General features: G+C 45.8%; 1 protein-coding gene across 5 annotated transcripts in view; it reads right to left on the reverse strand.

The window, feature by feature from the left end:
• The window catches only part of MDGA2 (MAM domain containing glycosylphosphatidylinositol anchor 2), a 290,230-nt gene that overhangs the window by 194,118 nt on the left and 77,348 nt on the right, over nt 1-18,764 (reverse strand). For all 5 annotated transcript variants that reach the window (XR_004307273.2, XM_032444620.2, XM_085549694.1 and 2 more), the window contains exon 2: nt 13,131-13,270. Coding sequence is in view for 3 of the 5 variants with exons in the window: in XM_032444620.2 (XP_032300511.2) it covers nt 13,131-13,270 (140 nt within the window). In the remaining 2 variants the exon portion in view is untranslated. The remainder of the gene's footprint in view (nt 1-13,130; nt 13,271-18,764) is intronic.

The raw sequence follows: 18,764 nt of genomic DNA on the forward strand, positions 1-18,764 counted from the left end.
TTTTTCCATCTTGTATAGCAGCTGAACTTCTCAGCATCAACTGAAAAGCACTGAGTTCCATTAATTTCATGGAGCCCAATTTCCACCCATGTCAATATAATCTCAACAATGTCAACAACTGCAAGACATACAATGCCTTGCACAGTTAGGCATTCCTGATGGGAAATTATTCACTGACCATCAAATAAATTATTCAGAGAGCTTTGTGAAATGATCCAAAGACCTGGGAACGATATGGCTTTTATTATTCCCTGAGGATTTGCATTCAGAAGCACTAACTTGCTTCAAAATGAACTATAACTTCACCTTCATGATAAAGAACATAATCTAAGGGCAGAATCAGGGAGGCACAGCATCGTTTTTACTCTCACTTATTTTTATGCTGGCCTATGTTAAGCCACTGGAGTCATAAATACACCCTCATAACTTCAAATGCATGGAAATGCCTTCACTATAGTTCTTAAGCGGTTTGAAGGCAAATAAATACAAGACACTTGTTTAATTTCCACTGTTGCAAGTAGACTCTTGTATTACCAAAGTCACATGAGTTACCAGAGTGATGCTGTGATGAGAAAACTGATAATCTGGTGGCCATTGGAAAGTGTTTGCTGTGAGGATCTGCACAGATGAGCTGCTGGGAAGGCCCAGACTCAGAAGCTGTGAGTGTAAGGACTGAGGATGAAGCTGGAACCACAGCTAAACACGTGCTCCATGCCAGCTCCACCACTGCTCTGAGCCATTGGATTAAAACACTGTGAGGCTTTCTGGTTGTATAAAGCAGAAATTAATCAGGTGGAATAAAGCCTAGGGCAACGGTCCCACTCTGATGGCTATACATGCTGCTGCAGAATGGTAACTGTACGGAGAAAGCCACCATGCTCATAAAACTCATAGAAATGTGGCACATAAGCTCAGTATATTTGGAGTACTGACTGAAAAGTCAGAGTAAGGCAATGACACCTTCAGAACAAGGGACTAGGAGTTGATAGAAGACCGTATTTCAGCAGAAGAGGCAAATGAAAGGCAATGGTAGAATGAATTAGATGTGGACTCCCCCAGCCGCTCCAACCTAAGATACTTATATGGAGGATCTTTTATCCACAGTGTTTCCTTAAATCTAAGTCAGCATGGACGAAGGACATTTCCAGGAGCACTGGGGGTCAGCACAGAGCCACGGATATAAACTCTGTGTCCTCCAGCACAGAAACCAGCTCCATGGCCCCAAAGTAGCCACTTTCCCTGTGTGTGATGCTTCCATCACCCAGCAACCCTACACAACTACAGCCTGATGGAACCCACACACCATCCTCACAGGACTCAAAGACATCAAGATCCCCCTTTACCCTAAATAGCTCTTTTAGCTCTGTTTTACAGAATCACAGAATCACACTTTTATTAAGTGAGGAGCCCCAAACACTGAGTGGCTGCAGGACCTTTTGAAGCCCAGTGCCTGGCTTCCCCCAGGGCTGACATGGGTAGTGATACATCCCATGCTCCTGGTGCCCAGACATCCTATCTGCATCCAGCCTCAGGTCAGGGATGTGCCAGGACAGAGCTCTGGGGAGCAGCAATGCAACCACAGCACAAGAATTGGTGGGAAGCAAAAAGCCATCAGCTCTTCAGTTCCTGGAGCTGCTTGTTTCCCTCGAGAGCAGAAAGGCATAAAAACACGCTTCTGTCGTTAAACTCAGAAGACTCGAGTCTAAACAAAGAAAGGAAAAGCTGTCTGCTAAGCAGCATTTTTTTTTCCTTTACTTTAAAGTCAGTTTTCATAATAGAATTGCATTTCAAAGTGACAAAGGCATCCTGCAATGTAGGCAGTGTAAAACTGATGCTTTTCTTTTTTTCTTTCCTTTTTCAGGCAGCGCAGCTTCTGCTCCTGAGCTCTGCCTGTTTCACTTCCCTGCACGACCCCGTGGCACTCAGAAGGGCCAGAGCACACCCAGACACTCAAACTGAGAAAGACAGAAGGTAACATCGCTTCTTTTGTCTTTCCTAATGCAAACCCTGCCTGCTGCCTGCACTGGAAACCAGGGAGGCCAGGCTGGATGTGGCTCTGGGCAGCCTGGTCTGCTGGTTGGTGACTCTGCACATAGCAGGGGGTTGAAACTGGGTGATCATTGTGGTCCTTTTCAACCCAGGCCATTGTAAGACATGCAGCCTTCCAACAAGCATCACATTATTTCTGTAAATAAGAAAACAAAAGCAGCAGCCGCTGACGCCAGCACGGCGTGGCTAAAATAGGATCACAGTGGAAAGCTATTTCAGTGCAGATGGTGAATGCTACGAGATGGAGACCTGCGCAGTGCTGGGGCTGCGGGGCCAAAGTGCCACCATCCACACCGGGCATCGCCACACTGAGCTGGCACACCTCTGCTCAAGCACATTAAATCCACTTAACTGAGCATCAGAAATCACAAGGTTTAAATGGCACTTTTTTCCACTACACTGTCTTCTGCAAATAGCACCAGGCTTATCGATTTCGTGTGATGCAATATCACTCTGCTTATTTAAACGAGTTCCCATTTTAAAAACTTCATAAATTGTAATCGTGCTTTATTTCAAACAGTGCTGATAAGCAGCTCTGCTGCATGCAGAGGAAAACTGCTTCCAAATAGTGAGCTCTGCTGACCACTGGGCGCTGCCTTCACATCCATACTGGACATTACAAGCACCTCCCAGGCCCTCCCTGCATGGCATCCTGCAAAGCATTAGGCAAACACTCCCTCATTCCCAGACTGCCTTCAGAATCAGTGCATAATCTCTAGAATCCATTAACATTAACCAAGCTGTATTCTCCTTCCATGCATGCTGAAGTGCACCTTGTAAACTGATAGAGCTAAAAATGAAAGCGTGATCCTGAGATTTACCTACTTTGACTGTGATGGCAAAGGATGGAAATGGCATTACTTCTTGCTTGAAAGGTGCTCATCCAGTTCCAACCCCCTGCTGTGTGCAGGGTCACCAACCAGCAGCCCAGGCTGCCCAGAGCCACATCCAGCCTGGCCTTGAATGCCTGCAGGGATGGGGCATCCACAGCCTCCTTGGGCAACCTGTTCCAGTGCGTCACCACCCTCTGGGGGAAAAACTTCCTCCTAAGATCCAACCTGAACCTCCCCTGTCTGAGATTAAAACCATTCCCCCTTGTCCTATCACTGCCCACCCTCATAAACAGTCGTAGAAAGCACGATCTTTGCTAAAGGAAAACGAAAGGAACACGTGTTTGAATCTTTCCAACTTTGAAGGAATAATAATCACTAATAGCATCATTCATGTCTTGTTGAGCTTCCTTGGCATACCTTTAAATGACTCCCACCAATGCCAAGGAAAGGGAGCAGGGAACAGCTGCCACTTATCAAGAGAACTGCACACAGAAATTAAAAACCTGTTTCAATACACAATGGAAAATAAAGGATGGGGTTAAAAGAGTAGACTTGTAGAGCAAAGACTGCAGTAAGCATCCCATTATCAAACAACAATGGGCGGAGATTTCCAAAGGGAAGGCATAAACTAATCAGCAAATGTTTAAAACTTGAGAAGTTAACAGACACTGCAGCCATTTATTGGGCGCTGCCAGCACACAGTAATGATCTACATGGGTGGGCAGTGGTAGGACAAGGGGAATGGTTTGAAACTGAGACAGGGAAGGTTTAGGTTGGCTCTTAGGAGGAAGTTTTCCCCCCAGAGGGTGGTGACGCACTGGAACAGGTTGCCCAAGGAGGCTGTGGATGCCCCATCCCTGCAGGCATTCAAGGCCAGGCTGGATGTGGCTCTGGGCAGCCTGGGCTGGTTGCTGGCAATCCTGCACACAAAAGGGGGTTGTAATTGGATGAGCACTGTAGGCCTTTTCAGCCCAGGCCGTCCTGTGACTCCATGATCTGCACCCAAAGGCTCTTCTGCACTGAGGATATTATTGAGGCTCTGGGCAACTCTCTCCATTTCCACTGTCAGACCCATAGGGTTACTACTTATTGTTTATTGCAATTTTACTTCCTTTGGATGGTGTACAAATATCCTCAATTTTACAAGAGATGTTTAGTTAATTATGTATTTACCTAGTTAACATAATTGTCTTCAATTATGTAATTAGTGTTCATGTGTGTAATCATTTGAACATGTAATTATATCTAATTACACCATTAAAATGTGCAAGTCGTAAATATCTTTATCATTTTGATTGATAGACATACAGGGAGAAAAAAGATTCTCACTTGTTATTTTTATCTCCTGGATCCCAAAATGTGCAGAAGAGGATTCAGCCTGTAACGATGCAATAATTACTCACAAGTACCCAACAGTACTACACCAGGGTTATACCTTTAAAGCAGAGGTATTTGGACCACTCAAAACGAAGGAGCAGCGGAGTTCTTCTGTAATAAAACTGCTATCAAGAATAATTTGAGTAATACTTTTCCTGGTGCCTAATTATGAACTTCTTGCCATGCAAAACAATTGTAGCCCACACAGAAAAAGACAACGCGGAACAAAACACATGGAAGTTGTTCTTGCGTGCTTGGATGGGAGACACTTCTGCATCCCAGAAAGGAATCCAAGCTCTCACCCCTTAGACAACCCCTACAGTCACACTCAGCAGCTTGATGACATTTTGAGCTGTTTTTTTTTGCCCAGTGGCTGCCACTTTTTATGGAGTACAGTAATAGCGCACATCAAATGAACTGGGACAGGCAGCTGAGTCTTCTTTTCAATTGCTTTTGGTTGAAAAGGCAAACATTTACATGTAGATTAAACAGTTCCACTTATTTACAGTTCAGCTTCTCCTCTTCAGATTCAGATTTCTTTCCTTTGCTAACATACAGAGCAATCTATTAAGACAAACAAAACAAAGCAAAACAGCAAAGATTGCACATGCCTAAGCTGCCTACAAAGCCTCTAGGAGAGAAAACAGACCTAACGCTCTGATAACAGAGCACTCTCCAGATGATCTACCAGAACAGCCTGGTAGCTGCACTGAGAACGAAGCAGCACAGAGGGATTATGGAGTGGTAGTGTAATGGTCACACCAGAAACAACCCAATTTGGTCCTGTTCCATCCGTGAACCATTCACCCACACACAAATTAATAACTCAGGGAGGTAAAAGAATGAACACTTCAGTTGCAATGTATCAGCAGCACCACCATCAGACCACTTTGTGGGCATCTAAGTACTGATCACAAGGTAAAGCTGTAGGAAGATTCTATGTGCAAAATGATGCTGCTGTCTGCAGCAAGGAAGTTGGGTGTTGAGTAAAGGCTGTGATCTGAGGGTGGTCAAAAGTGTCATGAGGGGAAACTGAACACTTGCAGCTGCAGAAGCTGGGAGATGATGGGATGGCACCTCTGGTCCTGGCTAACTTATAGAATCGTTAAGGTTAAAAAAGACCTCTAAGATTATTAAATCTGTCCATCAGCCATTACCATCACATAACGTGCAGAAGCTCTCCATACTTCAAGTCTTCTTCCCCTTGAACTTGGTGGGGTGTAAGAAGAAGGCTCTAAGGAACAAGTATGCCTCCCATGCTCAGTTAGGGAACAGCCATTCATGGAAGAATATGCTGGGCTTAAATAAATCCCCCCACCCAGGGAGGGCATTGGCTCTAAAGCCAAACAGTGGACTCAAGCAGAGAAGGTATGAGCTTCAAACCTGGAGTCATCCCACTCCTTCCCAAAGGCTCTATTACATGTCTAGACTTTCAGATCTAACAGATTTAGTTAACAGAAATCACATGATCAGCAAAACTAACAGTCTCCATTTATAAACACTTCTTGCTGCTATTGGAGAAGATACCAAGAGCTCACTGGTTTAATTCTCAGATTCAGAACACATACAATATCTGAAGAAATGGGAATGACTCTTCCTTCTGCTCCAGAAAAAATCATCTTCAAGTATTTCCTTAGGAATTCTCCACTCACAAACAAGAGAACGTCCTTCTGCTTCAGTCACTTTTGACAATGAAACTAGTATGCTCAACAGCCATGGAAAAACAGCCACTTCTGCAGCTCCCCAGAGGCAGTGGTCCATCCTGTCAGCCAACTTCCTACATTGGGTTAAGACCCATTAAGAACATGGAAAACAAAAGCTGACAGTAAGTGGTATGTTGACAGATGGACTGGATGGTCTTAGAGGTCCTTTCCAACCCTGGTGATTCTATGACTCTATGAACAGATATACTGTCAGAGGGGAAGAAAGAGGAGATCCATCCGGAGAAGAAACATCCACATTTCAGGAAGCTGAAGAATTTCAGTCTTATTTTGATGATGGGAGATTTGTGCTCTGTGTTCTTCAAAAACGTTGCGTAGAGGATTTTTGGCAGCTTTTAAGCTTCCACAAGGGTCAACGTGAAGCTGGGATGGCAAAAATCACCCACCTGGATATCATTTCCGACTCTGCATGATTCTCTGACAGTCTCACTTCAGTGATTGCTGATGCTTTAGCAGCTGTAAGCTCAATATTCTCATCTGAGAGAGTGTGACTGAAATTTATCCTTCACTTGCCCTGATGCATTTATCTTGATTTAAAGCATGGGCGTCCAACCGTTGGGATTGCCTGGGATGCACTGAGTGAAGAAAAATTGTCTTGGGCTGCATATATAATATAATGCAGTTAATGCATATACCTAACAAAAATAACCTTTTTTAATATGTTTTTCATTAAAATATAAAAAGGGAGCAACAAAAACATAAAAACCAGTGGGAAATGTGACCTCATGTTTTTGTGAAAAAGATGCGGGGTTTGATGGCAGTGGCTGCAGTTGTTACTGTGTTCTCATGGAGTTCATCAATGATTTTTGATGAAGCTTCTTGTGCTTGATCCTCGACAATATCTCTTTACAAATGTACACGCCGCCAAGAAGCAACGAATGGAATAAGGTGTGATTGTGAAGTAAGGGATATCTTACTCTGTTAAGAGAGGTCTTAGGAAAGTCTGGTAAACAGTCAGGATGAAACTTCTGAGTTGAGTATCTGTTTGCAGCAGGGGGTTGGAACTGGATGAGCATTGTGGGCCTTTGCAACCCAGGCCATTCTAGGATACCATGATCTTTAAGGTCCCTTCCAACATAAGCCATTCTATGAAGACACATTTAGGGGCAAGTACTGTTTGCAATGGGTTGTTTTCTCCCAGGTTGCTTATTAGAAGGCTAAACCTACACCACAATTAATAGGAATGGCTGGGTAAGCAGTTCTGACTCTCCTTCCTCACTTACTGCCTGCTCTTACTTCAGCGTTCTCATCTTCAAGACATTCCTCCCACAGCTGAGCCTTTCTAAGATCTGCCACTGAGACAACAACCAAATATCAGCAAACAAGGCTTAGAAGCAAAGCAAAGGCAACTCTCAGACTTCCCCTTGTACATGGGAAGAAGAACACTGCAGGCTGACAGGCAGCAGATGCACCACGCAGTGCTTCCAGCTCCAGCAAAGAGCTTCCCACCGAGCAGCCAGCACATCACTGCAGTGCATTACGGAGCACCTTCATTATTTAAAACATGTGCCATATTAAATACTTGGTACGCAATCCTACCTTCACCCGATTAGGGTGCAAAGAAAGAATTAACATGTTCTGGCACTCCATCCATTAAAACGTAAAGAGCGGTGTTTCAGAAAACAAACAAGCAAAAAAACACCAGCCCACATAGTGGCGGCTTTGATCAGTTGCAAGTGAAACATAAAAGGCTCCTTTGAAGCAAACTGGATGCTACATTTTCTGTTTTAATTGGAAGGCATTCTTATTAACTGCTGATGTGGCCGCATAAAGTAATTTATGGGGAGGGGGCTATTTGCCATGCAACAGCTGCTTTTCCTACTGCCCTCTGCATATCGTTATTACTGTAATTGTGCTCTCGTTAGGGAAATGGATGATGATTTCATGCGACACTCCTCAGTTCACGGAAAGATTTTACAAATGTTCAGTGAACACCTGACAAAATCCAGCCTGACTCATGACTAAATTAGCCCGCTTTTTATGCTGAGAACCCCTTTGTAAATGTTTGACTCAATAAAGCTCACATTTATCGGGGAAGAGCAAGTATTTCTATCATTCTTCAGCACTAAAAGAAACCTGGTTAAAATTTACATGCCATTTTTGCTCTTGATGCTATGAGCTGTTAATTTGACGTTTTCTTCCTCAAGTATTGCACCTGAATTCACACCTCTGCAGAGCACTGCGCATCCTCTCACTGCTTGCTACAGCATTTCCTTGCCCTGACAAGAGAAATAAACACTGGGGACAGAAATCACAGCATCCCCCCAGAGGGACTATGCAGGAGGACAAGCAAGAAGGACACCCTTGGAGTTGCATGCAGCTTCCTGGGACAGGGATGCTCATGCATCTGAGCGCATTGCTAAGCTGAGTGCACAACACGCTCTGACCACAGCTGACAGCACTGCTTTGTGTAAAGAAGTGCAGTGACCCACTCTGCAAAGAAGCTGGAACCAACTGAAAAGCTTTTGTGTTATTTGGTTTTGCTTCGGAATCAAACATGCAAGGAACAATGTGTAATCTGCAAGGAAAACATTCAGCCTTTGGAGGAAGGAATAGGAACAAGATAGTTGTAAAAACTTGGCTTATTCTTAACACTTAATTAAGAGGGAAAAAATATTCCTTGTAAATGTGAGTGATGCCCTCATATCCCCTTGTCTTTTACAACTTCTGTGCTATTGCTTCTTCTAAGTGCTAAATCACACAGGATGCTGACCTGGGCCCCAGCCTGGGCTGCAGGGCACTGGATGGCAGTCCCATCTCCAACAGCACTACATCTCTGTTCTGTAAGAGCAGCTGAGGAAGCCCTTTACCCACCACTCAGTTCTTGCCATAGATCCTTCTCTCTAATTGGAGATCTGTGCTACTTCATTGCTTTCCACATCTCCAAAGCCACTCTGCACCTTGTCACAAGGCAAGGCGCTGCCCAGTGTGCAAACAGAGCCCACAGAGCAGGGATCTGCTGGGTCACTCCCACCCACCTGGAGAAGCCTGGGGCAAGGCAAGGGAACAGCCATGGGGCACTGCCTCCCACTGGAGGACACCAGGCCACACTGATGGGCTCCACACAGCATGTTTTGCATCTCAGAAAGTGACAGGATGATGTAAGCTGGGGTTTGACAGCACACAGATGTGGAAGAGAATCACTGACAATGAATGCGAAAGTAACCCCAATGTAGGCAAAGGTCTGTCAACACAGCCTTTATCTCAGCCCTTAGCAGGCAGTGAGCAACGCAGACAGATTGCCAGGCAGCCCCTGCTCTGTTCCCTACCAGCTGCATAAAGCAGCAAGCACCGAACCCACACTGCAGGTCCCAGCTAACTCCATGCTGCCTTGGATGCCTCTGGAAGAGCTGATAGACACAGCAACGGCTTCCTAGGGCCACATCTGGAATAGGTGGGTCCCAAGGGTGAAACTGCAGCTGGCCACCTTGCAGGACACACCAACAGCCCAGCAAGCCCACAGACACACAGCAGTACAATCTGCCCTGCCCTCATTCCCAGATAGAAAGGGAAATGATGAATTTTATTTAAAAAAAAAGGAGAGAAAAATAACGATTGCCCACTATTGGGCAACATCTGGAAAATGGTAAATTATGAGCAATGGCTGCATCTGCCCACCCACCGTCAGCCTCACCTGAGCGTGGAGGTTGGCATTTTAAAAAACTTCATCAAGAAAAATTAGTTTCTATGGCAACTAATGGTGCATTTAATAGACAGAGTGAGGAGGGCCGTGCATAAGAATTCTGCAAATCATGAATAGCAGTAATAGCTCCAGTGTCACACAGTCACTGCACAGCTGCTGTGCTGAGGTGCTCCCAGCTTCCTGCACAATGAGGAGCCAAGCTGTGCTTTGGGGAAACACTGCGTACATGCATTTCCATTTCTCTCCCCTTGCAGCACTGATTGCAGCTTTCTCTTATTTCCTCCAGTGGTCTTATTGATATTGATGAGACCACCAAATATTTTTACACAGAGTTTCAAAACCGCTTCCACTTTGCAGGTGTCACCACTGTACTGAATACACATTCCCATTCTCTGCCTGCCTTTAAGTACCCGTAAAGAGAGCTCTGCAGGTGGGAAAATAGAGTAAAGCCAAAGATGTGTTTTCCAAAGAGAGGCCCCTATAGAGCAGCATCACTGCGGCACGGCTCGGAGCAGATCACAGACTGAGGCACACACACACCGTCGGTCTGTGACAGAGCTACATCAATTGATCAAGAAGTTAAACGCAACGCCTGGAAAGACAAAAAGGAATAAACGTGCGCTTTGGTAAAGCACACGGGAGCAGTGACAAGAAGGAGAACAAAACCATTTCTTCTCCCAGAGTCCCAGCTTTGGTACATCCTTTCGAGAGTGACCCGTGAGCAGCACTTTCTCACTGCCTTTGTCATGAAGGAAGGAGGAAAAATACAACACTCTTTTGTTTTGCTTTGTTTTCTTGGAGAGATGGGGTCTCATTTCCCTGCTACAATCTCTTGTGCCCATGAGCAGGGCATGCCAAATGGCTCTGGACACAAACAGAAGGGCCAAACCCAGTGCAGCAATAGCACCATCACCACAAAGGGCACTCTAGATCCCTATGCCTTGTTCCTGCCCAGGGGAGAGCACTCACTCACAGGCATCAACACACACACACATAGACATAGCCTAGATGTAAGCCCTGCATACAGATCTGGGATACTGAGAAGCCACCTTGTAAAACAAGGACAGACACATCTACAGCCCTCTGAGTGAGGCTCTTTTTCTTTCTTGATGTATACAGAGAGAACTGTAATAGGATGGAAAGGAAAACCAGGCAGACACTGCACCAGTAACAGCTGAGCCACAGCACAGGAGGCTGGAACACAGCATCAGTAAGGACTGCTGCCCTTAGGAATAGTCCATGGGATGGAGCAGGTTAAGAATGGTGGTCAGCACTGGGGATGGCAGAGCATGCAGCCTCTGAAGACTCCCCGAGGGTTACCAGCAGTTTACAGCAGTGGTCTGAGGCTCAATCGTGCCCTCTCTAACCGCCAGACACCATCATCATGCTCCATTCAGCCCAAGAGGAAGGCAACAAGCAGACAAACATCAGAGAAGATGACCTGATGTCCCCAGAGCTCAGTGCCTTGACATGATCCAGCCAGCAGTACCAGCACCCTCTGCAGCCAGTCACCCGCTCTGGCACCTGCCTTCCTGGCTACCATCTGGCTGAGACCTCAAGGGAACCCACAGCAAGAAAATTCACACGTTTTCCTCCACTGTTTTCCTTTTTGTATCCTCTACCATTAGCTACTTGGCTTCTAATCTGCCTCTCCACAGCTGGTGAGACCTACTGTGAGCTCAGGATCAGGGAAGCAGGTGAGTGCATTTAATTGGCCCCAAAAACAAGAAAACAAGAAAAAAAAGGTCTTCGTTAAGCAGAATGCATGATTTTAAAGTCTCTTCTTTTGTGGGTGTAATTAACTGTGGCTTCCAACCCCTGTTTTTTAAGATGCTCAATTACAAACTCAGCTTGCACATCAGGAACAGAACCTGATTTCAGACAAGAAGTCCTCACAGTCCTTATCCCAACACCTCTGATAAATGTTGACCATCCTCCCAGCAGCACACTGTCCACCTCAGCACCTCCATCTGCTGCTCATTACTTGCACTGTTTCCTCTTGCATTGATCCTGTGCAGCAATCTCACATTTGCTGCTTGTAGGAACCATCTAAAATCATACAGTCATTGAATGGCCTGGGTTGCAAAGGCCCACAGTGCTCATCCAGCTCCAACCCCCTGCTGTGTGCAGGGTCACCAACCAGCAGCCCAGGCTGCCCAGAGCCACATCCAGCCTGGCCTTGAATGCCTGCAGGAATGGGGCATCCACAGCCTCCTTCTGTGCAAAAGTCAAGTAGTGGAAAAATTGGCAATTACCTTAAAATGTGGATGGAAGGCAGAGCTCCCCTAAAAGACCAGGCAGGATGCATCCAACAAGCAGTATGAAAACACACCTTAGGCTGCTGGTATTTAAAATCCCCAGGAGTAATTATTGACAGGTAAGAGAAGCTTTATGGCAATTACTAACAGCGAGCCACAGCCTGCTGACTTTACATCTATCCCTGTCTCCTGTCTGAGCTCAATGCCTGCTTTACCCCTATAGCTCCATGGACAGAAGCAACACAGCTGAGATTCATGGCAGCCCTGCTTAAGAGAAGGCAGATTTTATGGGTGCAGAGTCCAAGGGAATCCAAGGGGCTGCAGCTCCCATAGACACGCACGCTGAAGTTTAAACACAGCAATGCAAAAAACCAACTAAACAAAAAGATGAGTCTCAGGTTGATCCTTGGGGGTGGGGAAGAGGGCACAGGTGAGCCCTGTTGGAGGAAGTGGGTTGGGAAACATTCTCTGAGGGAGCACACTTGAAATATCAACCTATCTTTATCCTCTCCTGCTTGCATACGAATGTGCTATTTATCTGCATCAAAAAGCAGTCGCTTTGCATCCAATAAAGATGTGAAATAAGCCTGGATAAGGAAAAATTGGGTTGGTTGCAGGAATGCAACACAAGCAGCAGGCACTGAAACATGAATTAGTTTCAGAGAGGTGGCCAGAGCCCTTCCTGAGCTTGGGACAGATCCCACCCTGCTGCCCATTGCACCTCACCCCTGGAAAGAGTAATTTTCTTCTGTAATAGCTCAGATATTTCAGTATTTGCATGAAACTGCCATACAGTGGTTCTGAAGGGAGACAGAAGAGAACCAAAAGCTTGTAAGAAAGAAACCTGTGTTTCCTGCAGGAGCTCAGTGCCATGGATCATGCCATGCTCATGGGCAGCATGTGGGTGCTCAGTGAGACATCTCCCAGCTCAGCCCATTTACTCCAGTGTGCACCACCCCTGCTCAGCACTCCCTGCCTTCACAGTTGTAATTCCTCCTGCCAACCTCCACGGTCCCACATCACATCACACCACACGCTTGTTGGTTTTCCTAACACATTCCCAGACAAGCACTCACTCAAAAACCATCATTTTTTTTTTCTGTGCTGATGATGCTCTTTTCTGCAGCACTCCCGCACCAAACACACAAGCCTGGACGAATCCTCCAGTGGATCCTGCTGCATCAACCTCTATCCATCTGCAGCAGAGCAGCTGAATGAAGCTGTCTCAAAGAGGTGGGTGGGGGCTCACCTGTGGTCGGGGATGGCCGGTGACCAGGCAGGTCAGCTCCAGCGTCTCTCCCTCGCGGATGGTGTAGACCCTCTCCGAGTAGCGCTCCTCCTCGATGTTGCACGCCAGGCCTGAGTGCACAATACGCACGGTGGGGGGGGCTGCAAGGTGCAAACAGAGGGCAGTGAGCACAGCAACTGGCATCCCTGCCCTCCCCAGCAGCAAACCCACGTTCAGTGCCAAGAGATGGCTGCGGTGCTCGGCCACCCCTGGCATTCCCCAGGGTACAACCTTCACGAGCTCGTTCGCTTTCTGGTTATTTTGGGCTCCATTTCCAAATGAGCTCTCCCTTATTGTTCCCGTCATTATATATCTTTCTAAACTTATTATCTCGCGCATTATGCAAATGAGGTGCCTTAATTAAACCATTAAAATTAAGCAGGAGAAACGGCGGGGCTGATGCTGCTTCTTCTCAGCATTAATACTGAAATCCTGTTGCTGTCAAAGGGATCGGGGTTTGGAGCTGAACAAACCCTTACTTTAATTTTCTTGTAAATTCAGCTGAGCTGCAGGATGTGACTATGTTTTACACAGTGTACATGTAGGAAAACAGCAATGTTGTTCCTGATACCGCATGTACAAATTACAGCTCTGTTTTAGCAATCCTCCTGTGGATGTTCCTGGTTGTATCTTTATTTTCTGCAGCATGAAATTCACAACTATTAAAATTTTCAGACAGTGAATCGATAGGAGAAGAAAGTGGAGCTCCAGTTACAACCCTGCTGCCAAATGAAATAACAAAGGCTGAAGAGATAGATGGTAATTCTGGTGGGGTTTAAACACCCGGCCGTTTGCCCTCTCTGCTCATCAGCGTGCTGCTCCAATGGTGGACTAATGCTTTAGTCCTAACTGAAGCCTTAAACGAGCAAGAAAGCCAGAAAGTCTAAGAAAAGCACGGCCCAGAAGGATTTGATGCACGATCTCACCATAAAACCTGTATGCTTTTACACCACTGCTCACTGCCTTGCTCAGCCCACCTACAGACAGAGCGTGCAGCAGCTCCTGCAGAACCCCTGCAGCTCTGCATGCAGCTCCAGGCACCACCTGCTGCTCAGAGCTTGGATCTCATACAAACACTGCCCTTAATTTCAATTCTGGCCCTCGTTCTCTGAAGGCTGAAGAAAATGAGGCTCAAGGAAAGGACCTGAGCAGGACAGTGCCAGGTCAGGTACAGAAGCAGGAGGAGAATAATTATGTCAGGCTGCAATGGCTAAGCCTGATACTCCTCCCTGCCATGCACTGCTCCCATCCATCTCAGTCTACTATATTTAGATCATTTCTCAATGTGCTCGGCTTAGGTTAATCCCTTCAGCAAGCATTTCAGAAACCTGTCCTCCCTGCAGAGACTGGCGTGGGCGGACGAGCTTCTGCAAGCAATAGATGCTTCCCACATCACAGTGTGCCCTGAGCCTGGCAGCACGAGGCGACTGGCTCCAGGAGGGGCCAGAGCAGCACAGAGCAGCTTGCTGGCATTGCTCAAACCCAACAGCACGGCAGAAAGCTTCCCCAACAGGCTGCAGGCAGCCAAGCTTGCCTGCTTGGTTCACTCTGCCTTCCTCTTGCTCCCTTGCGCCCTCCCCATGCCCCTGCAGAGCTGCTTATTGTAAGGATGAAGATGCTGTTTGCTGCTTAGAAGAGAGAAATCAGACTTCTAGACTGCTGGGCTGCTCTTCACTGTCCCTCTACCCTGTCAGAAATGTCACAGACTCCTAGAGTGACTTGTGTTGGAAGAGACCTCAAGGATCATGTCCCTCCAACCCTCCCACCACAAGCAGGGCCACCAGCTTCCACATTTAATACCAGACCAGGCTGCCCAAGGCCCCAGCTGTGCTCCATGCTCCAGAGCATGAGCATCTATCTTCCTTGTTCTGCCACACATTGGCTGCAGTACGATGGGCTCCACCCCACAGCTGGGTACCATCTCCCACAACACAAAGCATAAAATGCTGACATGCAAAAGCTGTTCAGAGCAGATCAGGAGACTTCAGACAAAATTAGGAGAGTCAGCAACATTATACCGACATCCTGCTGCCTTTTACATTCATATTATATTAATATTACATTTTAATTCATATTATATTCATATTATTTCAAATTACGCTTGAAGCAGCCTTTGATTTAGTGTCTGTGCCACTGTTCCACATCTATTAGGCTGGGAATGGCAACACAGAAAAGAAGAAACAACTCCCTCTGTATTAGGGTAAGTATATGCTGCTCTAAGAAGAGATTAAAATGAATGCATGAAAATTAAAAATATTCTTCCTTCTTTAATTTTAATGTTCTATGGTTCAGAAGACATCGTGTAATTACAAAACGTCACCTCCTTCTCTTCCCCAGCAATATTCATTACAGCTACTTCTGAAATATGCCTCCAAGGATTTAATGCCAAACAAGACATGAAAGTAATATATCCTTGGCATTTATTTTGTTTGTGGCACTTTAGAAGTATTTGTCTTGTGATTACGCCCAGTAAATACCGCATGCAGGAATCCATCACCCGCTGTCCCGGCATTACGCACGCGCAGTGCTCACAAGGCTCAGTGTGAGGTCAGACAGAGCTGTGACAACAAAACTGAGAACAAACCTCCCTGTGCTGCAAATACATTGCATGGCACCAAGAGAGTTCTTTCCTATGAAGAATGGTGCCAAGCTGACCTTTCTCCGTGTCTCATTATATATTGATGTAAGACAGGTCCCCGTTGTTGGCTGCTCTTTTCCAGCAATTTCAATTCATTTCCCCACTCCTGCACACACATACATGTCTACACAAGCAAATAGGTTTCATCTTGCAACAAGTTCCCCAGACAGTACAAATCCAGGAGGAAAAAGGTGTCATAAAATTTCTGTGAAGGCAAAACTAGAAATGCCCAAAGTTGAATACGGATGCAGTTATCCATATGCATGAATCATACAGTGGCTTGGGTTGGAAGGGACCTCAATCATCATCAAGATCCAGCCCACCAACCTCTGCATTTAATACCAGCCCAGGCTGCCCAGGGCCCCATCCAACCTGGCCTTGAACACCTCCAGGGATGGACAGGGCGTCCACAGCCTCTCTGGGCAGCTGTTCCAGCACCTCACTGCTCTCCGTAAAGAACTAGCATGCAACCTTTGCAAGAGTTTGCCCTTGTCCTTCCCCAACCCAAAGCTGGATCACTGCAAGCACTGGGTGGTCTCAAGCTTCACTAGCAGCACAACAGAGAAAATCTGTTCATGGCATGCAACACATCATTATCAGATCTGGTGTCTGGTTCAGTGATTGGCAAGCCTGTTCATGGCAGAGGGTTGGAATGAGGTGATCGTTAAGGACCTTTCCAACCCAACCCATTATCAGATTCTATTATTAACTCTGCTACTATTATTCCAAAACAAGTTAAAAAAGAAAGAAATCTTTGAAAGAAACAGGGATCTTCACGTCTGGAGAATTACCATGGCCTTTTTCCCATCCAGAACATACCTACTGTTCCAGAAACAGATACCAACAGACAGAGACCATATGTCATAGATCATAACTTTTTAATGCTTGCCCAGCAGGAGGAACAATGAACAGCAGCGTAACGAGTTGTAAGGGAGAAAGAAATCTGCCTGTTCCTAGAAACAGCATTACAGTTCCTATAACTCAATAGATGCTCTGCTGATAAGCTTTGTAGTGTCAAAATTAGGTCAGCCTGTGACAGTAGCGTTGGGAAGTGGCAGTGTGATTTAATTGGCATGGTGGCTCCTCACGTTGGTGCTATCGATCAAGAAGGCTTCCTGAGCTCTGGAAATGCAGTTTAAGCCACAGAGATACTACAGGCAAGCATCAAGCAACGTGGCAAAAACAGTCCAATCAATGCAAGGGAAAAAAAATGCTCTTTGTCCTTCACTTGTGAGACTGGGAGGCAAGGACAGACCATGGACAGCTCAACAACAGGAGGAGGATGATTTATGCTACCGGGCACCTGGAGTGAGAGCAGGTAAGAAGTATTTCATGCTGATAGATCTTTTTAAACTACAGAACTCTCCCTGCTTCCCCTTTTCTGCTAAGGCTGCTGAAGGTAACGTACAGTCATAAAGCTATGAGAACAGAAAAAGCAAAGGCTCCCTGAGTTGGATGCTGGGCTTTCGTTGTTCCACATGGGACGCCAAAATGAAGATGTTAATCGACACTCTCAATATTTATATAATGAAATGTCCTTGTGTAACGTTTCCCATCCTCACTCCCCACCAAATGTACTACGCTTTATAAAAACAGAAATAAACTGGCCTGATAATACATTTATCAGCCACCTGAACACCTCCAGCTGGTGTTAAACCCCACAGTACCCCCAGTAAAATACTCTAAACTCTGTAGCAATGAGAGCTGTTGTCACAAGGCAGTGCATTCATCATGGTAATACCACCGAGATTCCCGGTCACTTCATATGCAATTAACAGAATTAAGAGCTGATAGGAGTATGGGAATACTCATTTTTGAGAGTTGCAAACACATACACAATTACTTTAGATTTTCTCATTCTTAGGAAAAATAAAAAATAAAAGAGAGAGAGAGAAAAGATTATTTCCTCCTTATTATGCTGCAGAATTGCACAGAATTCATTGGGGACTTCACTCTTGCTAATTGGTTTTACACAGAGAAGCTCACGATGTAAAGCACCACTGTGAAACGAAGGGAAGGATAATGAAATTACACATGGGCACAGCCAGGACTGATGCCCTGCAGTGGGAAGGCAGCTAATGCTCTAATGCTGGGGGGCAGTGCTGGCCCTGATGCTTCCATTAGGGGCACGTGGCTTTGAAGGAGGACACTGCAGCCCTATGCACATATGGTGACCACAAAATGCCTAAAGTCTGGTGAACACCCGGTTTTCCAGAGAGTTCTTCACACACACAAGGATCTGTCTACACGGATCCTGCTGAGGGACTGGGGTAAATGTTTTCCTGCAGGAGGTAAAGTGTATTACTCATAATAAATACACACTTTTAGCAGAATCATTATGGGTTTCCTATTTCACATACATCATTTTTAATTACATTTTAAGTAATTCTGCAAGGTCCACAAATCACAAAGATCTCCTGATGGCTCAGACTGAAGTAAATAATTAAGAGCAACTGATTAATAAAGATGAGTTCTGACACTGCTCAGAGTTGAGCACTGCTCTCCAACAAGACCCCAACTAAAGTGTGTGGAATTCTCAACAGCAAATAACTGCAACCAGAGAGAATTGCATTTGAGAAGAACTGTAGCACTGAGTCTGGTAGACTGTCCTAAAATATCAGAGAGGGAAACCATTTTCATGACGTACAGACATTTCTTGCAGCAACTCTGTCTCTTTTTACCTCCGCTCAGCCGTCAGGGAACTGCGCTTCAGTGTCATCACTGCTTCCACTCAATGGGAGCATGAAGCTACCAACACAACTGCTGTGGCTCATAAGCAAGTGTCTCCACAAGGGCAAAGAATTACCAATCATTTCCTCTGATGTGCTGCTTTCTAATTCTTACTTCTTCTTGACATCTTTAAATGGGCAATTAAAGCCCAGCAGTCACGTCTTACTGTGTCACATTTGACTCTCTATGTTCAAGTTAAGGACCCCCACAGTTGGCACCTCTGATCC

This window comes from Coturnix japonica, chromosome 5, assembly GCF_054131305.1.
Source record: "Coturnix japonica strain WE chromosome 5, WE-NBRP24, whole genome shotgun sequence".
In the NCBI taxonomy this organism is placed as follows: Eukaryota; Metazoa; Chordata; class Aves; order Galliformes; family Phasianidae; genus Coturnix; species Coturnix japonica.